Raw genomic sequence first — 21,717 nt, 5'->3', positions numbered from 1 at the left:
TTCTCTTAAGTCACATTCGGTGCACTAATATGGCTTCTCGCCGGTCAGCCTGCTTTTTGGCTGCAGGCGTCTATAGGGATTTTTTGAGGACATGTTTGGAGTCAGGCATGACATCTGAACATGTGTATAGGGGGTATATATACACACCCATGTATGTATATATACACCTGCACATATATAGGTGTGAAAGGAGCAGAAAACACTACTTGCGCTAATGAAATAATTAACACCAATATAGTTACGCTCCTATCACACCTATATATGTGTATGTGTAAAATACATATAAGTGTGTGTGTGTATATATAACCGTATACACAAGTTCAGATGTTTTGCCTGCCTCAAAAGAACCCAAAAAAATGCCCCAAAAAAACGCTAGCGTAAAAAAAAAAAAAAACGCCCAGGTGTGTTGTTGCAGGCATTTTTGGGGGTTTTTTGGAGCCAGGCAAAACATCTGAACTTGTGTATAGTGGTATATATACACACACACTTATATGTATTTTACACTTACACATATATAGGTGTTATAGGAGCGGAGCCATATTAGTGTAAATTATTTCATTAGCGCAAATATATATTTCTGCTACTATCACACCTATATATGTCTAGGTGTATATATACATATAAGTATGTGTGTATATATACCCGTATACACAAGTTCAGATGTTTTGCCTGCCTCAAAAGACCCCAAAAAGTGCCCAAAAAAACGCCTGCTACAAAACCGGTAAGGTGTGAAAATAGCGAAACCATATCCCTGTTCTATAAGTGACATAATACAAGCGATCTTTTTTTTCTTGTTCTGGACATGCTACAGAGCTGAAACTTCACAGGTACACTTTGAAGACACTAATTGGCTCTCTATCAAAAATGACAATTTTTAAGAACTTGTTTTTGTGTGATTAATAGTCCATGGGGTATGACCCAGAACCCTAGGCACTTTTTAGGGGCATTTATTGGGTTTTAGGGCTTCAAAATGGTGTTTTTTGATTACCGAAGTTCGTGTCCCATTGATTTCAATGGGGTTCTGAAATCCGGGCCGAACTTTCGGAAAGTTCGGATGTTCTGGCCGAACCGAACTTTTGAAAAGTTCGATCATCCCTATTCATTATATCTAATTAAGGGCAGGGATGCTAAGACATCCAACAGTAATGATGACCCACTAATTAAGATTTACAACACAATTCCATGGTCAAGATCGGAAAGTGGAAAATATTTTTAGTAAACGTTGATCTATCCTACTCCAAGACCCTCACTTAAAGTCCACCAATACGGGTAAACCCAAGTTTGCCTATAAGAAAGCTTCTAGTGTTAAAGGATAAGTCCAGGCAAAACCTAACCAACGCTAAACCTGGTCTGTGCCAAATTCTAAACCTAATCTATCTAACCCTGCAAAGCAAAAATTGCTGTACTTACCTTTTCTGCACCTGGTCCGGTCTCCAGAACAATTAGAATGTTAAGAAAAAGGTTCAAGGAACACCATCATTTTGTTGAGGAGGGCAGCGATAAACATAGAGGTTGATTTACTAAAGTCAAATATACTGTGCACTTTGCAAAGTGCAGTTGCTCCAGAGCTTAGTAAATGAGGTAAGGTTTCACTTTGCAAAGAATAATGTGCAAGGAAGATAAGAAAACAGCATGTTTGCTTTCATATGAGTGGATGATAAGGTCAGCAGATCTTCTGCTCATTTACTAAACCCTGGAACAACTGCTCTTGCAGAGGGAAACTGCATTTTGAAAAGTGCACAGTTTATATGACTTTAGTAAATCAACCCCCTATGTTTATCACTGTCCTCCTCAACAAAACAAGTGTTCTCCTAGAAAATCAACCCCACAGTGTCCCAAGACACTTTGTTAAGTTCTATATAAAAAAAAAATACTTACAGGGCCTTCGAGTATGGGTAACAGAATCCATCTCTAATCAATACTCTCTGGCCAAAAGTGATTAAATCCAATAGGCCCCCTCTGGTATATTTTTTGCTTTGTACATTACCTTCTCATAGAGACGTAGATGCGTACTTGCTGTGTGTGTGTGTGTGTGTGCGCGCGTGCACCCCACCTTTATTCCTTTGGAATGCACATGTGCACTTACATTGCTATATGTAAAGGTGCCCCATCCCCTTTATCTTTTATCTATATGGTTTTGGTTTAATAATAATAAATTACCATTAATAAATAAATCCCCTAATTTAATAATTCATGTTTTATTATTATCATAATTTTTTATTATGTATTTATTTTTTAATCATAATAATGCTGCTTTTATAATTTCCCATTTAGTCCCCGTTTAACACTAAGGCGACCTGTGAGGCGACCTGGTCGCCTCACAGGTCGCCGTAGGTCGCCTCCCATAGGGAAGCTGCGGACCCGTTCTAATAGGAGCGACACAAGTCGCTCTGACTTAGAAATAGGGTCCGGAGCTTCTTTGGGGCGACCAGGAGGCGACCGCCATAGACTTCAATGTTATGAAGTCCGTGGCGGCCGCTCCGAGGTCGTGGCGCGCTGCTCGCACCGCGACCTCGGAGGTCGTGGTGCGAAGTAGCGTCGCCCCTATGTGAACGGGGCCTTAGGAGATCCCCACATGTCTATTACACAGTTGACGGTGAGTCAAAAAGTGCTGTTTTTGACCCCTCTTCCTGTTAAAATGAAGGCTTATGGTTAGTTTTAAATGATCTTCTGATCACCACAGGGTTATTTAGATGTTAACAAATCCAATATGCCAAATTTGTTTTGTATCATGTTGATTTTTGATTTTAATATAGATATTAGTTTGTATTTATGATCTACTATTGGTATAATACAAGTTTTTTGCACTGTTATTACAGTTTTATATTAATACAGTTCCGTTGAGCCACGTAGCCCTTCATTTTCTCGGTATTATAAATAATATTCTTCCATTGAATCCTTAATGGCTTGGGAAAGAAGCTAGGATGCTCTGAAACATGTACCCATGCCCCCCAATGAGGTCCTCCCAGGTGTTTATCTCACTTGCTCCTTCCATGCTTTCTATGGTGGTTCCAGTTTTTATTTCTTGGCATCCATGGCCACGAGGATTACCAACATAAGAATGGCATTGTGGAGAGATGGAGTTTGTATTACCTTTCATATAATTGAGTTGCCATTTGTCTGTCTTATTAAAAAGTCTTTTTACATACTACACTTAGTTGGCACTCCCTGCTCTTCCTTTTTGTACACATAAGCTCTGCCCAGATGAAGGCTTGAGATCAGCTTTAGTATTAGTTCTAATAAAAGATACTCACAAAACTGTCAAGATTACTTGAAAGAATTCTAAAGGTTGTGTTAACTGACAGCACACTGCCGTAATAGACTGCAGATGTGCTAGGGATTGGTTTATGAACAAGGAGAAAAGGCATAGGTTGATGCTGAGCTATAAAAAGCTGTACAGGGATCCTACCAAATGCCACATCAAGTTCAAATTGTTTTCAGAATTTTGGTATGGCCCAAAAAAACTGAGAAAGTTCCCAAATCTTTGCCTCAAACAAAATCCCACGGCCTGGGCTTAATTATCAACCAGGCAAATCAATTTACTTATCTCTAATGGGCCAATTAGATATCAATGGTTCTTAGCAGAGCATTGTGCAAAGCCGCATCAAACTAACTAAACCTTGCTTTTTCTCTCTTCAGATTGTGGTCATTGTGGCAGCCATCTTGGAGATTTGCCTCGGCATTGCATTGTTCTTCACCCAATCTCTCAGCACGCTTATAAGTGGCATTTCTTTTTGGGGCCCTGTGTTTGTAAGTACCATTAAAAAGCCTGCAGTAACACCTATTGGCCAATCATAGATTTGTTTTCACCACTGTAGGAGGCCTGTCCACTGTAAGATGGACTTCTCAATTTTCTATATTGCAAAAGATTTCAAAAGAACTGGGTTCTATCCAAATATGCTTAGCAAAATGTAATGGACCCTATAAGAATTTGGGCAGAGAAGGAGCTACTCTGGTTGCACTAAGCGCAGTCACAAGCATGTCTCAAATGCAATATTTCAGGAGTTCATTAACAGTGGACCTGTGAAACACACAAGGCTACCCTTGCAGGGGTTTTTAGTATCACAATATAACATGCATTTTTCAGCCTCCTGGTCATTACAACTCTGCTCACGTTGGACTGTGCAGGCTCATGCTCAGCTACAGTACACACACAGTGGGGGACTTTTACTAAAACAGGAACACTCAGAATCTGGGGCAACTGTTCATGGTAGCCAATTAGCTGCTAACTTCAGTGTGTTCAATTAAGCTTTGACAATAAAACCTGGAAGCTGATTGGCTCCTATGCAGAGCTGCACCATGCAATTTTAGTAAATAACCCCAAGAATCGTAATATTGCTATAAGGCCCCAGCCTGGTTAGATCAACTCACCTCTTCTTGAGGTCAGTGTGGACACCCTGCCATTGTTGCCAACTGTCACAAAATGCCAGAGACAGTCACTGATTTTAAAGCCGTGTCCCGAGACATTTTTGTCCAAGAAATCAAAGCCATTCCCAGCCAGACAACAGCCAGTGAGCTCTGTCACACTGGATTGCCTGTGGACAGCTCTGGTATCTGGGGCTTTGTTCAGTGTTTACTTGCGTTTGTCACTCAGGTGCCTGCACACACGGGCTGCATTGTTGTACTGCGGGGCAGGGAGCTCAAGGGACATAGAACATGGGGGAACAGATCCCTACCTCCTCCCCAGCATCTTGTCCAGGCACTTCTTTGAGGACTCTGTCAAAATCTCCAACCACGTCACTTCTGGTGACTCTACAGCAGGAATAATTGAAGATTTTGATGAGTCGCTGTTTTCACAGACCACCGGCAGCCATTACACTCCGGTACACTCTATAATGACTGCTACTAACCAACAACATGGCCGCCTCTGAGGCAGCGATACCTTTGTTGCTCCTTAACCAGTGTACTGTAAAAAGAGGCAACTGGTCATGTACCCGAGTGTACATGTTGCCGGTGGTGTATGAAAACAGCAACTCTTCGAAGTCTCCAATTATTCCTGCTGTAGAGTCACCGGAAGTGACATAATTGGAGATTTTGGCGAGTTGGAGTTTTTGGCAAAGCTACGACATTCCGGAGGCTGAGCCTGCAAGGCTTTGCAGTGGTAGGGGTTGCAGCTGGGCTTAGAGATGATCTCCCCTGGCCCCCTTTCTTCTGCTGGAGGTGCACCTTTGAGCTTTTGGCTGCAGTGAGACAGAGCAACACTGAGGTAAGACCTGGTCTGTTGCTGGTGGCTGGATCTGGATAAAAAAAATGTGAATATAGGGATTTTCTTTTTTCATGAAGCACCAGGTCGCTTTCACATGGCAGGGCCAATTAGGTCCGCCTGTCAATTTTTCAGGTGGACCTGATCAGATGGTGTATTCACCCAGGCGGGTGTATAAAGATCAAATCAGGGGATAAGAACATTAAATCACAGACAGCCCCTTAATAAAAAGTCTGTACATACCTGCACCATCAGGCTGCTGGTCTCCAGTAAGGTATGGACACCAGGTTATAAGCTGTATCCCTCCTAGGATTCTTTGAAGACTCTGGACTCCAGAACTCAATACAGAAATGACCAGTCCTGGAAAAAACTGTAAAACCATTTTTTTTTCTCCAGTCAGAATTACTGAAGCCCCCTGCACCATTGAGAACCCTGTGTGACATACCCCTTCTGACACCATGACAATGCAAATCAATATTTCCGATAGATGCTAAGTGATTTTTGTGTAACCCTACTGCCTACAGTACATACTGTTAAAGCTGGTCCTTAATTCCATCCTTCAACAGGAATTTAGGTATTAAGCATTAGGGATGGATGAACATCGGCCGGGGCGGTTCGCGAACGTTAGCCGCAAACTTTCTCAAATGTCCATGAACCGCAAGTTCGCGGCGGGCCCCATTGACTTTAATGGAGGCGAACTTTAAAAACCTTTAGGTCATATTTGCAGCCACAAAAGACTTACTAGCTGTGCACAAATAGTCCCACCACATGGACAATGTCATAACTGAAGTATTGCAATTGCAAAAGTTGCCATAAATTTTTATTTTTTTTTACAGCAAAAAAATGTTTTATTTTTTTTCATAAATCAGCCAAAACTGACAGCAGCCGGTTAATACATATCAAATACATATAGGGTCCATTCACACATCTGTAAAATGGGTCCGCATCCATTCCACAATTTGGCAGAACCTTTACAGACCCATGATTTCCAATTCCAGTCTGAAAAAATAGGCATTCACAGGATAAAGAAGTGAGTGTTGGCCAGTACAGGCCCCAAAAATTAGCCCACATGCGTTTACCTGACAGCTAAGAACATTGTATTCTGTGACTGAAGGTACATTAGGCATTCACAGTATACAGAAGTAAGTGTCGGCCATTCTAGGCCCCAAAAATTAGCCCACATGGGTTTACCTGACAGCTAAGAACGTAATATTCTGTGGGTGAAGGTACATTAGGCATTCACAGGATAAATAAGTAAGTGTCTGCCATAAAAGGCCCCAAAAAATTGGCCCACATGGGTTTACCTGTCAGTAAAGAACGTAGTATTCTGTGGCTGAAGGTTCATTAGGCATTCACAGGATACAGAAGTAAGTGTCGGCCAAAAAAGGCCCCAAAAATTGGCCCACATGGGTTTACCTGTCAGCAAAGAACATTGTATTCTGTGGCTGGAGGTATATTAGGCATTCACAGGATAAATAAGTAAGTGTTGGCCAGTATAGGCCCCAAAAATTAGCCCACATGGGTTTACCTGACAGCTAAGAACGTAGTATTTGGTGGCTGGAGGTACATTAGTCATTCACAGGATACAGAAGTAAGTGTCTGCCATAAAAGGCCCCCAAAATTGGTCCACATGGGTTTACCTGTCAGCAAAGAACGTTGTATTCTGTGGCTGGAGGTATATTAGGCATTCACAGGATAAATAAGTAAGTGTTGACCAGTATAGAACCCAAAAATTAGCCCACATGGGTTTACCTGACAGCTAAGAACGTAGTATTTGGTGGCTGGAGGTACATTAGGCATTCACAGGATACAGAAGTAACTGTCGGCCAGTATAGGCTCCAAAAATTAGCCCACATGGGTTTACCTGTCAGCAAAGAACGTAGTATTCTGTGGCTGAAGGTACATTAGGCATTCACAGGATACAGAAGTAAGTATCGGCCATAAAAGGCCCCAAAAATTGGTCCACATGGGTTTACCTGTCAGCAAAGAACGTTGTATTCTGTGGGTGAAGGTACATTAGGCATTCACAGGATAAATAAGTAAGTGTCGGCCATAAAAGGCCCCAAAAATTAGTCCACATGGGTTTACCTGTCAGCAAAGAACATAGTATTCTGTGGCTGAAGGTACATTAGGCATTCACAGGATAAATAAGTAAGTGTCGGCCATAAAAGGCCCCAAAAATTTGCCCACATGGGTTTACCTGACAGCTAAGAACGTTGTTTTCTGTGGTCGAAGGTTCATTAGGCATTGACAGAAAAAATAATTATCGGCTATGAAAGGCCCCCAAAAAATAGGCATTCAAAGGACATGAAATGCCTTTTATGCCGCTGTATTTAGCGAAGACAAGGACCAGGAATTGTTGTGGGTGAATGGCGGTCTGGCGGATATCTGTGGCCTTTCATGAGGAATTTCAATGAAACATGGTCTACTGGTCACCTGTGTTGAATTCCTCAGAGATCCATGCCTCATTCGTTTTTATAAATATGAGGTAGTCTACACTGTCATGAGCTAGGCGAGTGTCCTTATCGGTCAAGATCCCCCCTGCTGCGCTGAACATCCTTTCGGACAGGACACTGGACAGGGGGCAAGCCAACAGTTCCATTGAAAATTGTGAAAGCTCTGGCCAGAGGTCAAGCTTGCACACCCAGTAGTCCAGGGGTACATCACTGCTCAGAGCGTCCACATCGGCCATTAACCCGATGTAGTCGGACACCTGTCGGTCTAGGCATTCCCTGATGCTGGATTGGGAGTACAGCTGTCGATGGTTCGGCAGAAAGAAGGATCTCATATCTGAAGTGACCAAGACATCTTCAAACCGCCCTCTTCTTGCAGGCGCTGTTGGATTGCTACCCGCAACTTTCTCTCTGGGACTGGAAATTCCTCTGCCAGCACACGCAAAAGCAGAATGCAGCATTTCTCGCAGCAATGCCTGGAAGTGCTGCATTCTGACCGCCCTCTGTGATGCTGGTAACATTTCCGCCATTTTTTGTTTGTACCGGGGGTCTAAGTGCGTTGCCATCCAGTACTGGCCCTTTATGCTTTTTATACGGGGGTCCCCCTTAAAACACTGGAGCATGAAGGCCCCCATTCGCACTAAACTTGAAGCTGTGTAGTGGCCTGGCTCCAGCTCATCATCCAGGATAATGTTGTCCTCGTTCTCCTCCCCCATCCACGGATAACACCAGGGATCCCAGAAAGGTTTAAAGCATGCTCTTCTTGCTTCTCCTCATCCACCCCGGCACCATCCTCCTCTGACTCCTCTTCAGACTCCTGTTGTTGACTTGTCTCAGATGTAGTAGCACCCACTGGGAATTCATCCAACATTGCGACTTCCTCATGTTCCTGCTCCTCGACAGCTTGATCAATGACACGGCGCAATGCACGCTCCAGAAAGAAGGCGTAAGGTATGATGTCACTGATGGCATCCTGGCCGTGACTGACCAGTTTGGTGATCTGATCGAATGGCCGCAGAAGTCTGCATGCGTCCCGCATGAGCAGCCACTGGCGAGGTGAAAAAACCCAAGCTCCCCAGAACCTGTCCTGCCGCAGAGTTCGTACAGGTAGTCGTTAACTGCACGTTTCTGGTGGAGCAGCCTATCAAGCATATGTAACGTAGAGTTCCATCACGTTGGGCAGTCACAAATAAGACGCCTGACGGGCAGGTTGTGTCGCCGCTGAATGTCAGCAAGGCGAGCCATGGCTGTGTAAGATCTTCTAAAATGGCCCGAGATTTTCTTGGCCTGCTGCAAGACGTCCTGGACCCCAGGGTATTTGGCCATGAATCACTGCACGATCAAGTTCAGGACGTGTGCCATGCATGGCACGTGTGTTATTTTGCCCTGTTTCGGCGTGCTCAACAGATTGGCACCATTGTCGCACACCACTTTACCAACTGTCAAATTGAGCGGTGTCAGCCACTGATCTGCCTGTGAACGCAAAGCTGAAAGGAGTGCAGGACCAGTGTGGCTTTTGGCTTCCAGGCACAACAGAAGCAGCACAGCATGGCAACTTCTCATCTGGCATGTGGAATAGGTTCTGGGGATCTTGGGTGGCGCAGCAGAAGAGACGGTAGCAGCAGAAAAGGAGGAGTCAGCCGAGAAGGAGAGGGAGGATGGAGGAGGAGGAGAAGAAGAGGCAGGCCTGTATGCAATCCATGCCGGTACAACCAAATCTACACGGGTGCCACGGGTTACATGCTTGACGGCCATCAGAAGGTTCACCCAGTGGGCAGTAAAAGTGATATACCTTCCCTGCCCGTGTTTGCTAGACCATGTGTCTATGGTCGGATGTATCTTGGCACCAACACTGTGTGCCAGAGATATATTCACTTGCCGTTAAACATGGCCATACAGCTCTGGAATGCCCTTCTGCGAGAAATATTTCCTGCCTGGGACCTTCCGTTGTGGTGTTCCAATGGGCACAAATTTACGAAAGGCCTCCAAGTTCACCAGTTGATATGGCAGTAGTTGGCGGGCTATCAGTTCCCGAAAAAGCCAGCAGTCAAACGTTGGGCAAGAGGGCTATCATTTTTTTACGCTCCAACATTTGGGCCACAGAAGCGTGCCTTTTTCCAGAACAACGTGACGACGGCATCATGGAAGGTGGAGTGGAGGACAAATGAGGAGAGAGGAGAAGGAGAAGGAGAAGAGGCTGGACGGTGAGAGCCTGGAGTGTGGCTTTGTGGGTTCTGACGGTGATGCTTCCACTGGGCTCGGTGATGGGAGTTCAGGTGCCTTCTTAAGGTGGTCGTCCCTAGGTGAGTGTTGGGCTTACCGTGACTTATGCGTTGACTGCAAAGGCTGCAGATGGCAACACTGTTGTCAGAAACGGACACATTAAAAAAAGCCCCACACTGCAGAGCCATGTGTCGGCGTCCTGGGAGCACCAGATGTGACTGTTCATGGTTGATGGCTCGCTCCTGATACATTTGCAGTCTGCTTTCTACCTCTTGTGCAATGCAAGTTCTGCCTGCCTCTCCTCCCTAACTGCTGGTCCGTCTCTTCCTCTGAACTCCCCTCCTCTTCCTCTCTTGTGGGCACCCACGTGACGTCCATAGACACGTCATCATCCACTTCACCTTCCCCACCACTAACAATCGAGATCTCAGAGTAGGCAGCAACAGCGGGGACCAACCTCCTTGGGTTGATCTGGGTACTGTCGTCAGACTGCTGAGTGGCGGCTGTTGCTACCTCCTCTTCCTGATCCAATGGCAACAATGGCTGTGCATCGAAAATGTCTTGTGATGGATCAGAAAATAATTCCAGAGACTCAAGCGGAGGGTATGTGGTGGTGGTGGTGTTTGTGGTGGTGTCTTTGGGGGTGCACACAGCAGAGAGTGAAGAGGGTGCAGATAGAGAGGATGAGGAGGGTGCAGAAGAGGAAAGCAGAGTGAGCCCCTCAACCAAGTCTGGTGTGTCCTTTGACGTAATCGAACGCGCCTTCTAAAACTTCACACTTTGGCTCCGGCCTACTGCCCTACCCCTACCACCCCTGCGGAAGGGCCTGCCTCTTCCTCTGCCTGTCATTTTTTAAATTACCCTGTGACAAAAGTCTCTAGAGAATCGCAGTATATCTGGAAAAAGGTATATAACACCCCGCTTCAATCTGTGGTATTGGGAGGCCACAGGTTTATCACACCAGTTCTACAAATAATTGGCCAGTAACTGTTGTCACTGTGTGTAGCACAGTTAACACAGCAAAAGAGGCCAAATTTTTGCAGGACTAAAATACACTCTTAGAAAAGTATAATGTTAAATAACACCCCACACTTACATACATTTATGAAAGTATACTCAGATAACACCCCACGTCATTATGTGGTATTGGGGGGCCACTGGTTTATCACACCAGTTGTTCAAAAAATTGGCCAGGAAGTTTGGCACTGTGTGTATCAGAGTTAACGCAGCAAAAGAGGCAATATTGTTGCAGGACACAAATACACTTATGAAAGTATACTCAGATAACACCCCACTTCAATATGTGGTATTGGGGGGCCACTGGCTTATCACACCAGTTGTTCAAAAAATTGGCCAGTGAGTTTGGCACTGTGTGTATCAGACTTAACGCAGCAAAAGAGGAAATATTGTTGCAGGACACAAACACACTTATGAAAGTATACTCAGATAACACCCCACTTCAATACGTGGTATTGGGGGGCCACTGGTTTATAACACCAGTTGTTCAAAAAATTGGCCAGGGAGTTTGGCACTGTGTGTATCAGAATTAACGCAGCAAAAGAGGCAATATTGTTGCCGGACACAAATACACTTATGAACGTATACTCAGATAACAGCCCACTTCAATATGTGGTATTGGGGGGCCACAGATTTATTACACCAGTTCTACAAATAATTGGCCAGTAACTGTTGTCACTGTGTGTAGCAGAGTTAACAGCAAAAGGGGCCAAATTTTTGCAGGACTAAAATACACTCTTAGAAAATTATATTGTTAAATAACACCCCACTTCAATGTGTGGTATTGGGGGGCCACTGGTCTATCACACCAGTTTTTCAAAAAATTGTCAGGGAGTTTGGCACTGTGTGTATCAGACTTACAACAGCAAAAGAGGCAATATTGTTGCAGGATACAAATACACTTGTAAAAGTTTACTCAGATAACACCCCACTTCAATCTGTGGTATTGGGGGGCCACAGGTTTATTACACCAGTTCTACAAATAATTGGCCAGTAACTGTTGTCACTGTGTGTAGCAGAGTTAACAGCAAAAGAAGCCACATTTTTGCAGGACTAAAATACACTCTTAGAAAAGTATACTGTTAAATAACACTCCACTTCAATATGTGGTATTGGAGGGCCACTGGTCTATCACACCAGTTGTTCAAAAAATTGACCAGTGAGTTTGGCACTGTGTATAGCAGAGTTAACACAGCAAAAGAGGCAATATTGTTGCAGGACAGAAATACACTTGTAAAAGCATACTCAGATAACACCCCACTTCAATCTGTGGTATTGGGGGCCACTGATCTACTACACCAGTTATAATACATTAAAAGTGCTTTTGTCACTGTTTGGGGTATTGCTACAGCAACGCTCAGTCACCACACCAGTCACAATGCTGCACAGTGCACAATACTAATCCACTATAATATGCTTTCTACAAAGTATAGTATACTGTGGATTACCCCCCCCCCCCTATATAGTGCACTGCACACCAATACCAAAAAAAATGCAGCCCTTTAAATGACTTTTGTGGACATTAACAGAGTGATTTGTGTCACTGCTGCCGATCTCTAACTGCCCCTAAAGCACAGACTGGATACCTCTCCCTAAACTCAAAATAGACTGTAGTAGACCTCCACCGAAATACCAGCCCTGAAAAGGACTTTTGTGGATCTTAACAGAGCTATTTGTGTCTGGCAATCCTTTCCCTACGCTGACAAAAAGCAGAATGTGAAATGGCCGACAGCTCAGGTCTATTTATAGGGTAGGGGGCATGTCCATGTGCTGAAATGTTTCAATTGGCTGTCCCGTTCCACCTGATGGCTGTGTCATGGGTCAAAGTTCTCCCCAATGTAAACTAATATGGCCGCCGTGAACAACGCCATGTGTTCGCAAAATTGGCGGGTAGCGAACAAGCAAAATCCGCCGCGAACCGACTGCCGGGCGAACCGCCAGGCCATCTCTATTGATGAAGGCTGAACATAATGTCACCATATTTTTTCTCAGAGAATAATTCCCGCATAAGCAGCTCCATCTAGTGGCCAAAATGTGACATTGTTTTTTCATTGCAGTAGTTCAAAAAAATATACCGCATTTTGATCACTAGATGGAGCTGACGATACAGTAATGAATCTCTCAGGAAAAAGATATGGTCACATTTTGTTCAATTTGCACAAATGCTTCTGACATTTGTGCTACTGATGTTTAAGAATAATGTGCAGTTGTGTTCTTATTTAGTTTTTGTTGTTTTATCACAGTACATCATTGCTGGATCTCTGACAATTGCGGCTCAGACAAAACCCAATACCTGTTTGGTAAGTTTTTTTTTTCTTTTTCATTCAGTACTTAGCTAGAAGTTGCCTTTGCTACAAGGTAATTATACATTTTCTCTAAAAAATTATTATATAGCCTGGCTAGACTGAATTACTGTAAGTAATACTACTCTGCAAAAGCAGAAACAAGAAATGGAAGGAGGGAGGATGAAGATGTCACAAAGTAGTGATCAACCGATATTGTTTTTTTTTGTGCCGATACCGATATGTTGGTCATCGGATATCGGTATCGGCCGATGTTGTTTGATATTTTCGGACATTTAAGAATTTTTTTTTCCACAGGTACTGTGGTGGAGGGGGGACCCCAAACCCCTCCTCTGCAGTTAAAAGCATTCAAAACGCCAAGTTTGACTGTTTTGAATGCTAGCATTTTTTTGAATTTGCCGCCGAGACATGGAGACCCGATCAGAGCCGAATGTAGCTTTGATCGGGTCTTCTCTTCCGCAGCCGTGCAGGCAGGATGCCCGGGTCTCCCAGTGGGATGGGAGACCCAGGCGAGCCACGGAAGGTGGCGAGAGGGGGGAGACGTCCCCTCCCGCTCCTTGTAATGACAGCCGAGCGGCACATCGGTTGTCATTACAAGACAGCCGACTGTCGGCTATGGACGCCGGTACCGGGGTGATGCCTCTAGCTGCAGGCATCACTCCGGTACAAGCACTTTCCCGAAATATCGGCAATATCGGTAACCTCAGGGGCCGATTCTGATATATCCGGGAAAGTGCATATCGGCTCCCGATATATCGACATTGCCGATATTTGGTCGATCCCTATTACAAAGGCAACTTCATTAATAAGGGAGGTGAAAGGTTTAATTTACAATACAAAGGTTACAAAAATTTGCACAGTTTGAAAAAAAGCAATATTACACTTTGTCCCAAGGCCTGTGCAAAGAAGACTTTGGGCTATGAATCAGGTCTGACAATTGCTTACCTGTCATCTTCCTGATAACATGTCCTATCTCCCAGCTCCTGAGTGTTCATAACAGAGCCCTATAGTCATTAGGATTGGGATCTACACATTTTGTTTGGTTGATACTGTTAACTTGTGGGATTATACCAAGGTGTGCCAGAGGGGAAGTGTTAACAGAGTCATGGCAGAGAACAGAGGTTCCTTTTATACCATTATATCAAGTGCCTCCTCCGGGAATAGGATTATACAAACTCATTCAGGATGCCTCTGTTTTGCAAGCAAGAAACCAAGCTAATGAGCTAGAGACTGTCAACATGGATCCTGCTGCCACAACCCAGTGGTGCAAGAAGAGTTAAAAACGGTGGTCGAGATTTCCAGAGACACCTATATGGAAGAGCAGATCCGACAAGCAGTGATGGCACTAGTTCCTGACCAATGAATGTACATTAAATAAAAGAATAGTAGCGCAAGAGTCAATATAAATTGGCTCACCAGGACTACATGTAACACATAGGAAATGTGCAATCAGCCAAAATGACACTCAACTTCCACTTTAGGTGTCACAAAGTCCTTTTAAAATATATATAAAAAATGTCCATTAAAACATCCGTCAGCTCGTGAAGTTTTAACAGGTTCACCTCTTTACCACCACCAAGTGCTGAAAGAGGGGTCAGGAGAAGTGGCAACTCACCAGATGTTGTTGCTCAAATGTTCTCACAGATGAGCAAAAACGCAGGGTTAAACACTGGGCCAGCAGGAATCAAAGTATGGTCCACACAGCTGTACAATCGCAATCGTCTCCTTCCCATGCAATCCTCTTAAAGCAAGTGACATGTAGGAAGAAATACCTTCAATAGTGTAATATGTCTATGACTCACTTTATTGATATATATAAAGAATTGCACTCACATTTAGGTAGTATAAAAGCAGGCACTTCATCTATGAGAGGCAAGGCAGAGAGAAAGCAACCGCTACACACCCTGAGCCAGCTCCACGCTAGCCCAGTTAGTTCCGGGGTGTTCCTCCGCCATACCACGTGATGCCGGATACGTCGTCTGATCACGTCCCGACGCGTTTCGTCATTTCCGACTTTAACTGGGGGCGTGTACATACTGAACATGGAATCAGATCTAGTCGCCTCTTGCATTTTTGTACTTCTAGAGTGGGGAAGGGGAATCCCTGATTCCAGAGGGCTAATCCACAGCCGACTGATGATGTTGAAGCTCATCTGGTTCAGCTGAGAGTGCCCCAAACCAACCAGGAGATTTCAAGCAAAGCAACTCCAACAGAAGAAACTGATTTGCCAGCACCTGTGGCCATGATAGGGATGAATTCACTGCCACTCTGGGATAGTTCCTGGCAAAGTGCCAGAGGAGTAGCCCAATGTACACTGGATCCGGGGACCGGAATAGGAGGGTCTTCTCAAGCAACCAGCCAGTGCTTGCCAGTGATGAAGGTTTCGAGGAGTGGTTGGAGTAAGCCATGCAAACCTTGAATATCATTCCTGAGACTCAGAAGAAGCAGAGGATCACAAAGGAATTAAGAGGGACTGCCTGAATAGCTATTTGGAACCTAAAGCTCAGCAAACCAGACTGTACCACCCATGATTACTTAAGTATCCTTGAAGAGGTGTTCGGGAGAACAGAAAAGTCCTCCAACCTCATGTACCAGTTTGAACATACCTACCAGAATGAGGGGGAGAAGCTGCCCGAATACATGAGGTGTTTTGCCAAGATAATGCATCAGCTGCTGCTGAAGAAAGGTATAGACCCAAGAACAGTAGATGAAGTCCAGATGAAACTGGTTTTAGCAGCTCAGCCCATAGACCCTATTATGATTCAGTTGAGAACTCAAGGGGATGGTGGAATCTTGAAGAACACTGAACTAATCAGAACCGTGTGAGAAGAGGAAGCCATGTTGGAGAACAAAAATAAGAATCTGAGTTTAGAACTGTTGCTGAGATCAGATTGGCTAGGCAGCCAGTAGCAGCCCAGAAATAGAGCTTTTGAAAAAACCCAGATGTCTCAGCTAATGCAACTAATGACCCTTATAATAAGAAGGATCAGGTTGGGGAGACGATACCAGATATTCTTGGGCAGATTCAGTGACTTGCTACAATCATGGAGGTGTAGGCCACTACACATGTTATTGTCCATGTCTGCCGAAAGGAGGAGAGAGGGAACAGAAGCACACAGCCCACTCCTCCAGCAGTCAGCTGAGCCCCCATCTACATAACAGTTTGCAAACATTACTTGAATAAGGCTGTTAATATTATCGCTGTATCATTCGTTTATTCTTCCTGTTTTCTCTTTACAGATCAGAGGCTCTCTGGGACTAAATATCATTAGCTCCATTTTCAGCATGCTAGCTGGGATCCTAAACATTATCGATTTCCTAATCATTCACTGCTACAATTACGAATACTACTACTATAACTATTACAATAACTATGATGAGTACTATAGTTATTATAACACTGCTGCTTACAATCTTTGCAAAGAGAAACTTGTAAGTATTATTTCGGTGATTATATAAATGGAATCTAAAATGATTTATATTATTTATTTATTTAATACATGAATCACTAAAAATATGTATACTGATTCAGATGTTATTATATACTGTTTGAAAGTGTGCCTGTTTAAAGAGGTTGTAAACCCGTTTTTTTTTTTTTTTTACACCCTGCAAGAGAAAGCCATAATGAGCTAGTATGCATCGCATACTAGCTCATTATGCAATACTTACCTTAGAACAAGCCCCCGCCGTGCCGCTGACTCACCTCTATGACAGGCGACATGTTCAGTCGCCCGTCTTCCGGGCCATCTGATTGGCCGGAGCCGCGGTGACGTCACTCCCGCGCACGCGCGCGGGAGCCGACAGTCACGGCCGTTCCTTCAGAGCGCATGCGCCAGTGACGTCACTGACGGCATGTAAGGTAAATATCTCCTAAACGGTACATGTTTAGGAGATATTTACAGTACCTATAGGTAAGCCTTATCATAGGCTTACCTATAGGTACAAGTTGTAGAGGAGGGTTTACTTCCTCTTTAAGAATGGGCAAGGTTGGGTATATCATAAATAGGGATGAGCTTCGAATTTGAGTCCAACGTAAGTTTGGCTCGAACATCGAGCGTTTGTGTGTTCGCTAAACATGAACAAATAGGGCTGTTCGCAGAAAGTTCGCCCGCTGCCGCACCCGAAAAATAGAAAAAAACACGCTCCCGCCTCTTGAAAAAAAAAGAAGCTCTTGCCTCTCGAGACACCACCGGTGTAATGAGCTGCTGGAGCTGTGACAGCTCTTTTATAGGAAAGGGGCAGGGATACCACCCGGTGGCACCGCCCCTTCTGACAATGTCAGTAATTTATTCACTGCACCTGAGCAGTGTATTATGGGGCGCTCGTGACGTCAGATTCCTATAAAAGAGCTGCCAAACTCAAACAGCTCATTACGTGGGAGGCGTCCTGAGAAGCAAACGCTTCTTTTTTTTCTATTTTTCAGGTGCGGCGGGCGACGTGATTGAGATGGATTTACAAGGGGGGATACTATTTTTATTTTTTAATAAAGGACTAGTCAAAAACTGGCCCGATATCCATTCACATAGGAGGGGGGGCGGGATCTGGGGGACCCCTTGTTAAAGGGGGCTTCCAGATTCCGATAAGCCCCACACCCGCAGACCCCAACAACCACAACCCAGGGTTGTTGGGAAGATGGGGACAAGGTGCTTTGGGGGGCACCACAAAGCACCCTCCCCATGTTGAGGGCAAGTGATCTGGTATGGTTCAGGAGGGGGGGGCTCACTCGTTCCCCTCTTATCCTGTCCAGCCAGGCTGCTTGCTCGGATTAGAGTCTGGTATGGATTGTGGGGGGGGGGCCCACGCTTTTTTTTTTTTTTTCAATTTTGGTGCTCGTGACGTCAGATTCTTATAAAAGAGCTGTCAAACTCTTCCCCTTAAAATCAGCACCAGACCCAAAGGGCCTGGTATGGACTGAGGGGGAGGACCCCACTCCGTTTTTTTTTTTTCATGTTTTTTTTATCTGTATTGCAGGGAGCCGACAATACATTACAGCCGCGAGCAAGTTTACATTCAAATTTTTCCTTTAGAAATGTTAGTATTGCTGCAGCAGGCTACATACATCGTACAGATGTGCCACTTTACAGGCACATTAAGAGGACCCCCAAGGCACCATATTTAAAGGAATTTTTTATTTTTATTGTTTCACTTTAAGTATCATTAAAATCACTGCTCCTGTAAAAACTATCATTTTTGCATTGGTACATGTCCCCCAGGACTGTACTCTGTCCCCATACACTTTTTTGGGGCAATAACTTGCATTTAAGCCTTTAAAATTAGGACTTTTGATTTTCCATGTTCGAGTCCTATAGACTTCAATGGAGTTTGCATGTTCTAACAAACTTTTCCCCTGTTCACGGTCATTATTTTAGTGTCTGTAAGTGGGGGAGTGGTAGATGGGGAGGGGAAGGTGGCAAGGTGGCTGTAAACACCGATGCGGTGGATGTGGAAGGAGGTGGTGACAGTGAGTGGGGGAGTGGCCAGGGGCATAGAAGCGGCAGGCAGACAAGACTATACAGTATATATATATATATACACAGTGATACCGTGGGAGGATAATTATTTGATCCCCTGCAGATTTTGTAAGTTTTCCCACATACAAAGAAATTAAGTGTCTATGATTTTTATCATAGGTGTATTTTAAATGATAGAGACAGAATATCAACCAAAAATCCATAAAAAAAACACACGATACAAATCTTATACATTGAGTTGCCATTCAGTGAAATAAGTATTTCATCCCCAAGCAAAACACGACTTAGTACTTGGTGGAGAAACCCTTGTTGGCAAGCACAGAGGTAAGATGTTTCTTGTAGTTGGTTACCAGGTTTGCACACATCTCAGAAGGGATTTTGGTCCACTTTTCTTTACAAATCTTCTCTAAATCCTTAAGGTTTCTTGGCTGTCACTTGGCAACTCGAAGTTTCAGCTCCCTCTATATATGTTCAATAGGATTAAGGTCTGGAGGCTGGCTAGGCAACTCCATGACCTTAATGTCCTTCTTGAGCCACTCTTTTTTTGCCTTGGCGGTATGTTTTGGGTCATTGTCATGCCGGAAGATTCATCCATGACCCATCTTCAGTGTTCTAGCTGAGGGAAGAAGGTTCTCATCCAAGATTTTACAATAAATGGCCCCATTTATCGGCCCTCAATGCGGCAAAGTCGGCCTGTACCTTTAGCAGAGAAACAGCCCTAAAAGCATAATGTTTCCACCTCCATGCTTGACTGTAGGGATGGTGCTCTTAGGGTCATAGACAGCATTTTTCTTCCTCCAAACACGGTGAGTCGAGTTAATGCCAAAGAGCTTAATTGTGGTCTCATCTGACCACAACACTTTCTTCCAACCCTTCTCTGAATCATTTAGATGTTCATTGGCAAACTTCAGACAGTCCTGTACATGTGCCCTATTGAGCAGGGGGACCTTGCGTGTGCTGCAGGATTTCAATCCATGGGGGTGTATTGTGTTACCAATGGTTTGTTTGGTGACTGTGGTCCCAACTGCCTTGAGATCATTCACAAGCTCCTCCAGTGTAGTTCTGGGCTGATTCTTCACTTTTCTCGTGATCATCCTTACCCCATAAGGGGAAATCCTGCATGGAGCTCCAGACCGAGGGTGAATAATGGCTATTTTATATTTCTTCCATTTGCGAATAATCGCTTCAACTGTTGTTTCCTCCTCACCAAGCTTCTTGCTGATGTTCTTGTAGCTCATTCCAGCCTTGTGCAAGTCTTGTCCCCAATGTCCTTTGACAGCTCCGTGGTCTTGCCCCTGATAGTGGGTTTGAATGGAATAAAGAGTTTATATGGACAGGTGTCTTTTATACACATGAGTTGTCATTAGGAGCACCTTCCTAAATTGACAGAACCGATCTGTGTACTACATGAGCACATACTGTAGCCAATCTGTGGGAGCCAGAATTATTGTTGGTTGGTAGGGGATCAAATACTTATTTTACTCACTTAACTGCAACTCATTTTATACTATTTGTATCATGTGTTTTTTTCTGGATTTTTGGTTGATATTTTTAACTAGTAATAGCGGCGATCTGCAATTTTCTTTTTTGCGGGACTGCGACATTGCGGCGGACAGCTCGGACCCCTGACATTTTTTACACTTTTGGGGGTACCAGTGACATTACTACAGTAATCAGTGCTATAACTATGCACTGTTACTGTAATAATGACACTGGCAGGGAAGGGGTTAACTTTATTGGTGATCAAGGGGTTAATGTATGCCTGGTGCTTACTGATGTGTATGGGGGGAGGGGACTGTGTGACATAGGCACAGATCGCAGGTTCAGCTATGCTGAATCCTGTAATCTGTGACTGTCTGTCACATAGGAGATCCACCCACTTTGTTTACACAAGCGGATGGATTTACTCACTCGATCCCCGACGATCGGGGAAGAGTGGCGGTGATCACCGCCTCTCCTCCCCTGGCCCAACTCCCGCTGTGTCTGAATACAGCGGGAGCGAGCCTCCGGCGGCGCGCGCGCGGCGCCCACAAGGGGATGAGTCCAGCGACATAGGTCTACGTCGCTGGATGGAATCGAGCCACTTTGTCGCAGTACGCTCCATGTGAGCGATCGGCAAGTGGTTAAAGTTCTATTCAAGCACTTAAACCGTTTGTTACTCCCACACTTCATATTCCTGATATGTGCCTGTTATAACATGTACTTGTATTGGAAAGTCTCCTGTTCCCTTTATATTGCTTCCTTGATATGAGATCCCTGGTGTTCCTGTCAGTCCCTCTGCTTTCCTATTAAAACTGACCACACTAAGCAGGAGAACACACTGTGGTCAGTTCTCTAGCCTTTTCTCATCCAATGATCAGACTTGTCCTGACATGCCCCCGCTGCACAACCATTTACTGGGAAGCTCAGTGTGCTGCTGCTTCTCCTCCCCTAGCTCCTATGCCGCAGAGAACAGAGGGAATGGGATCCCTTTTAAAAAGGGAGAAAAGGTATGTGTAATGTTTCTTTATATGCAAACAAAATTTTTTGCCTTTCATTTCTATTCTAAATTCAATGGGTTGTTTTACAAGGTGATTGTTTACGATCACTTTAACCCCCCCCCAAAAAAAAAAAAAATAACATTGGAGCCCCCCTCATCTCCACATACACATCCGTACAAATTTAAATGCAAGTGTTGGGGGGAACCATATTGCCAGGCAATAATTCTACGCCTATAATTCATGGGTAACTCTAACCTGATGACCTCTTGGGACTTTAAAAAGTCTAAAGTCTAATTCTATGCATTAAGATAAAAAGCCTTCTGTGTGTAGCAGCGGCCCCAGCACCCCCTAATACTTACCTGAGGTTCATCTCTGTCCAGCAATGTCCACGTGTCCCTCGGCCATCCGGGATTCTCCCTCCTGATTGGCTAAGACACAGCAGTGGCACCATTGCCTCCCGCTGCTGGCAATCAAAGTCAGTTAGCCAATCAGGAGAGAGAGGGGGCGGGGCTGAATGGCCCAAACTTCCCCCAACCCACCCCCAGTAGCAATGTTCTTAAGATGGTA

General features: G+C 44.4%; 1 protein-coding gene and 1 long non-coding RNA gene across 2 annotated transcripts in view; both read left to right on the top strand.

The window, feature by feature from the left end:
- The window catches only part of LOC309563035, a 268,455-nt gene that overhangs the window by 232,024 nt on the left and 14,714 nt on the right, over positions 1 to 21,717 (top strand). The gene's annotated exons all lie outside the window — the stretch shown is intronic.
- The window catches only part of LOC309562848 (membrane-spanning 4-domains subfamily A member 8-like), a gene marked incomplete at both ends in the record, with an annotated part of 47,019 nt that overhangs the window by 11,532 nt on the left and 13,770 nt on the right, over positions 1 to 21,717 (top strand). Inside the window, 3 exons of the mRNA XM_082267165.1 lie at positions 3,640 to 3,750; positions 13,140 to 13,196; positions 16,440 to 16,631. Coding sequence (XP_082123291.1) covers positions 3,640 to 3,750; positions 13,140 to 13,196; positions 16,440 to 16,631 — 360 coding nt within the window. The remainder of the gene's footprint in view (positions 1 to 3,639; positions 3,751 to 13,139; positions 13,197 to 16,439; positions 16,632 to 21,717) is intronic.

This window comes from Pelophylax lessonae (assembly GCF_965119305.1).
Source record: "Pelophylax lessonae genome assembly, chromosome: 9".
Classification (NCBI taxonomy): Eukaryota; Metazoa; Chordata; class Amphibia; order Anura; family Ranidae; genus Pelophylax; species Pelophylax lessonae.
This window is presented reverse-complemented; position numbering and strand designations above follow the sequence as displayed.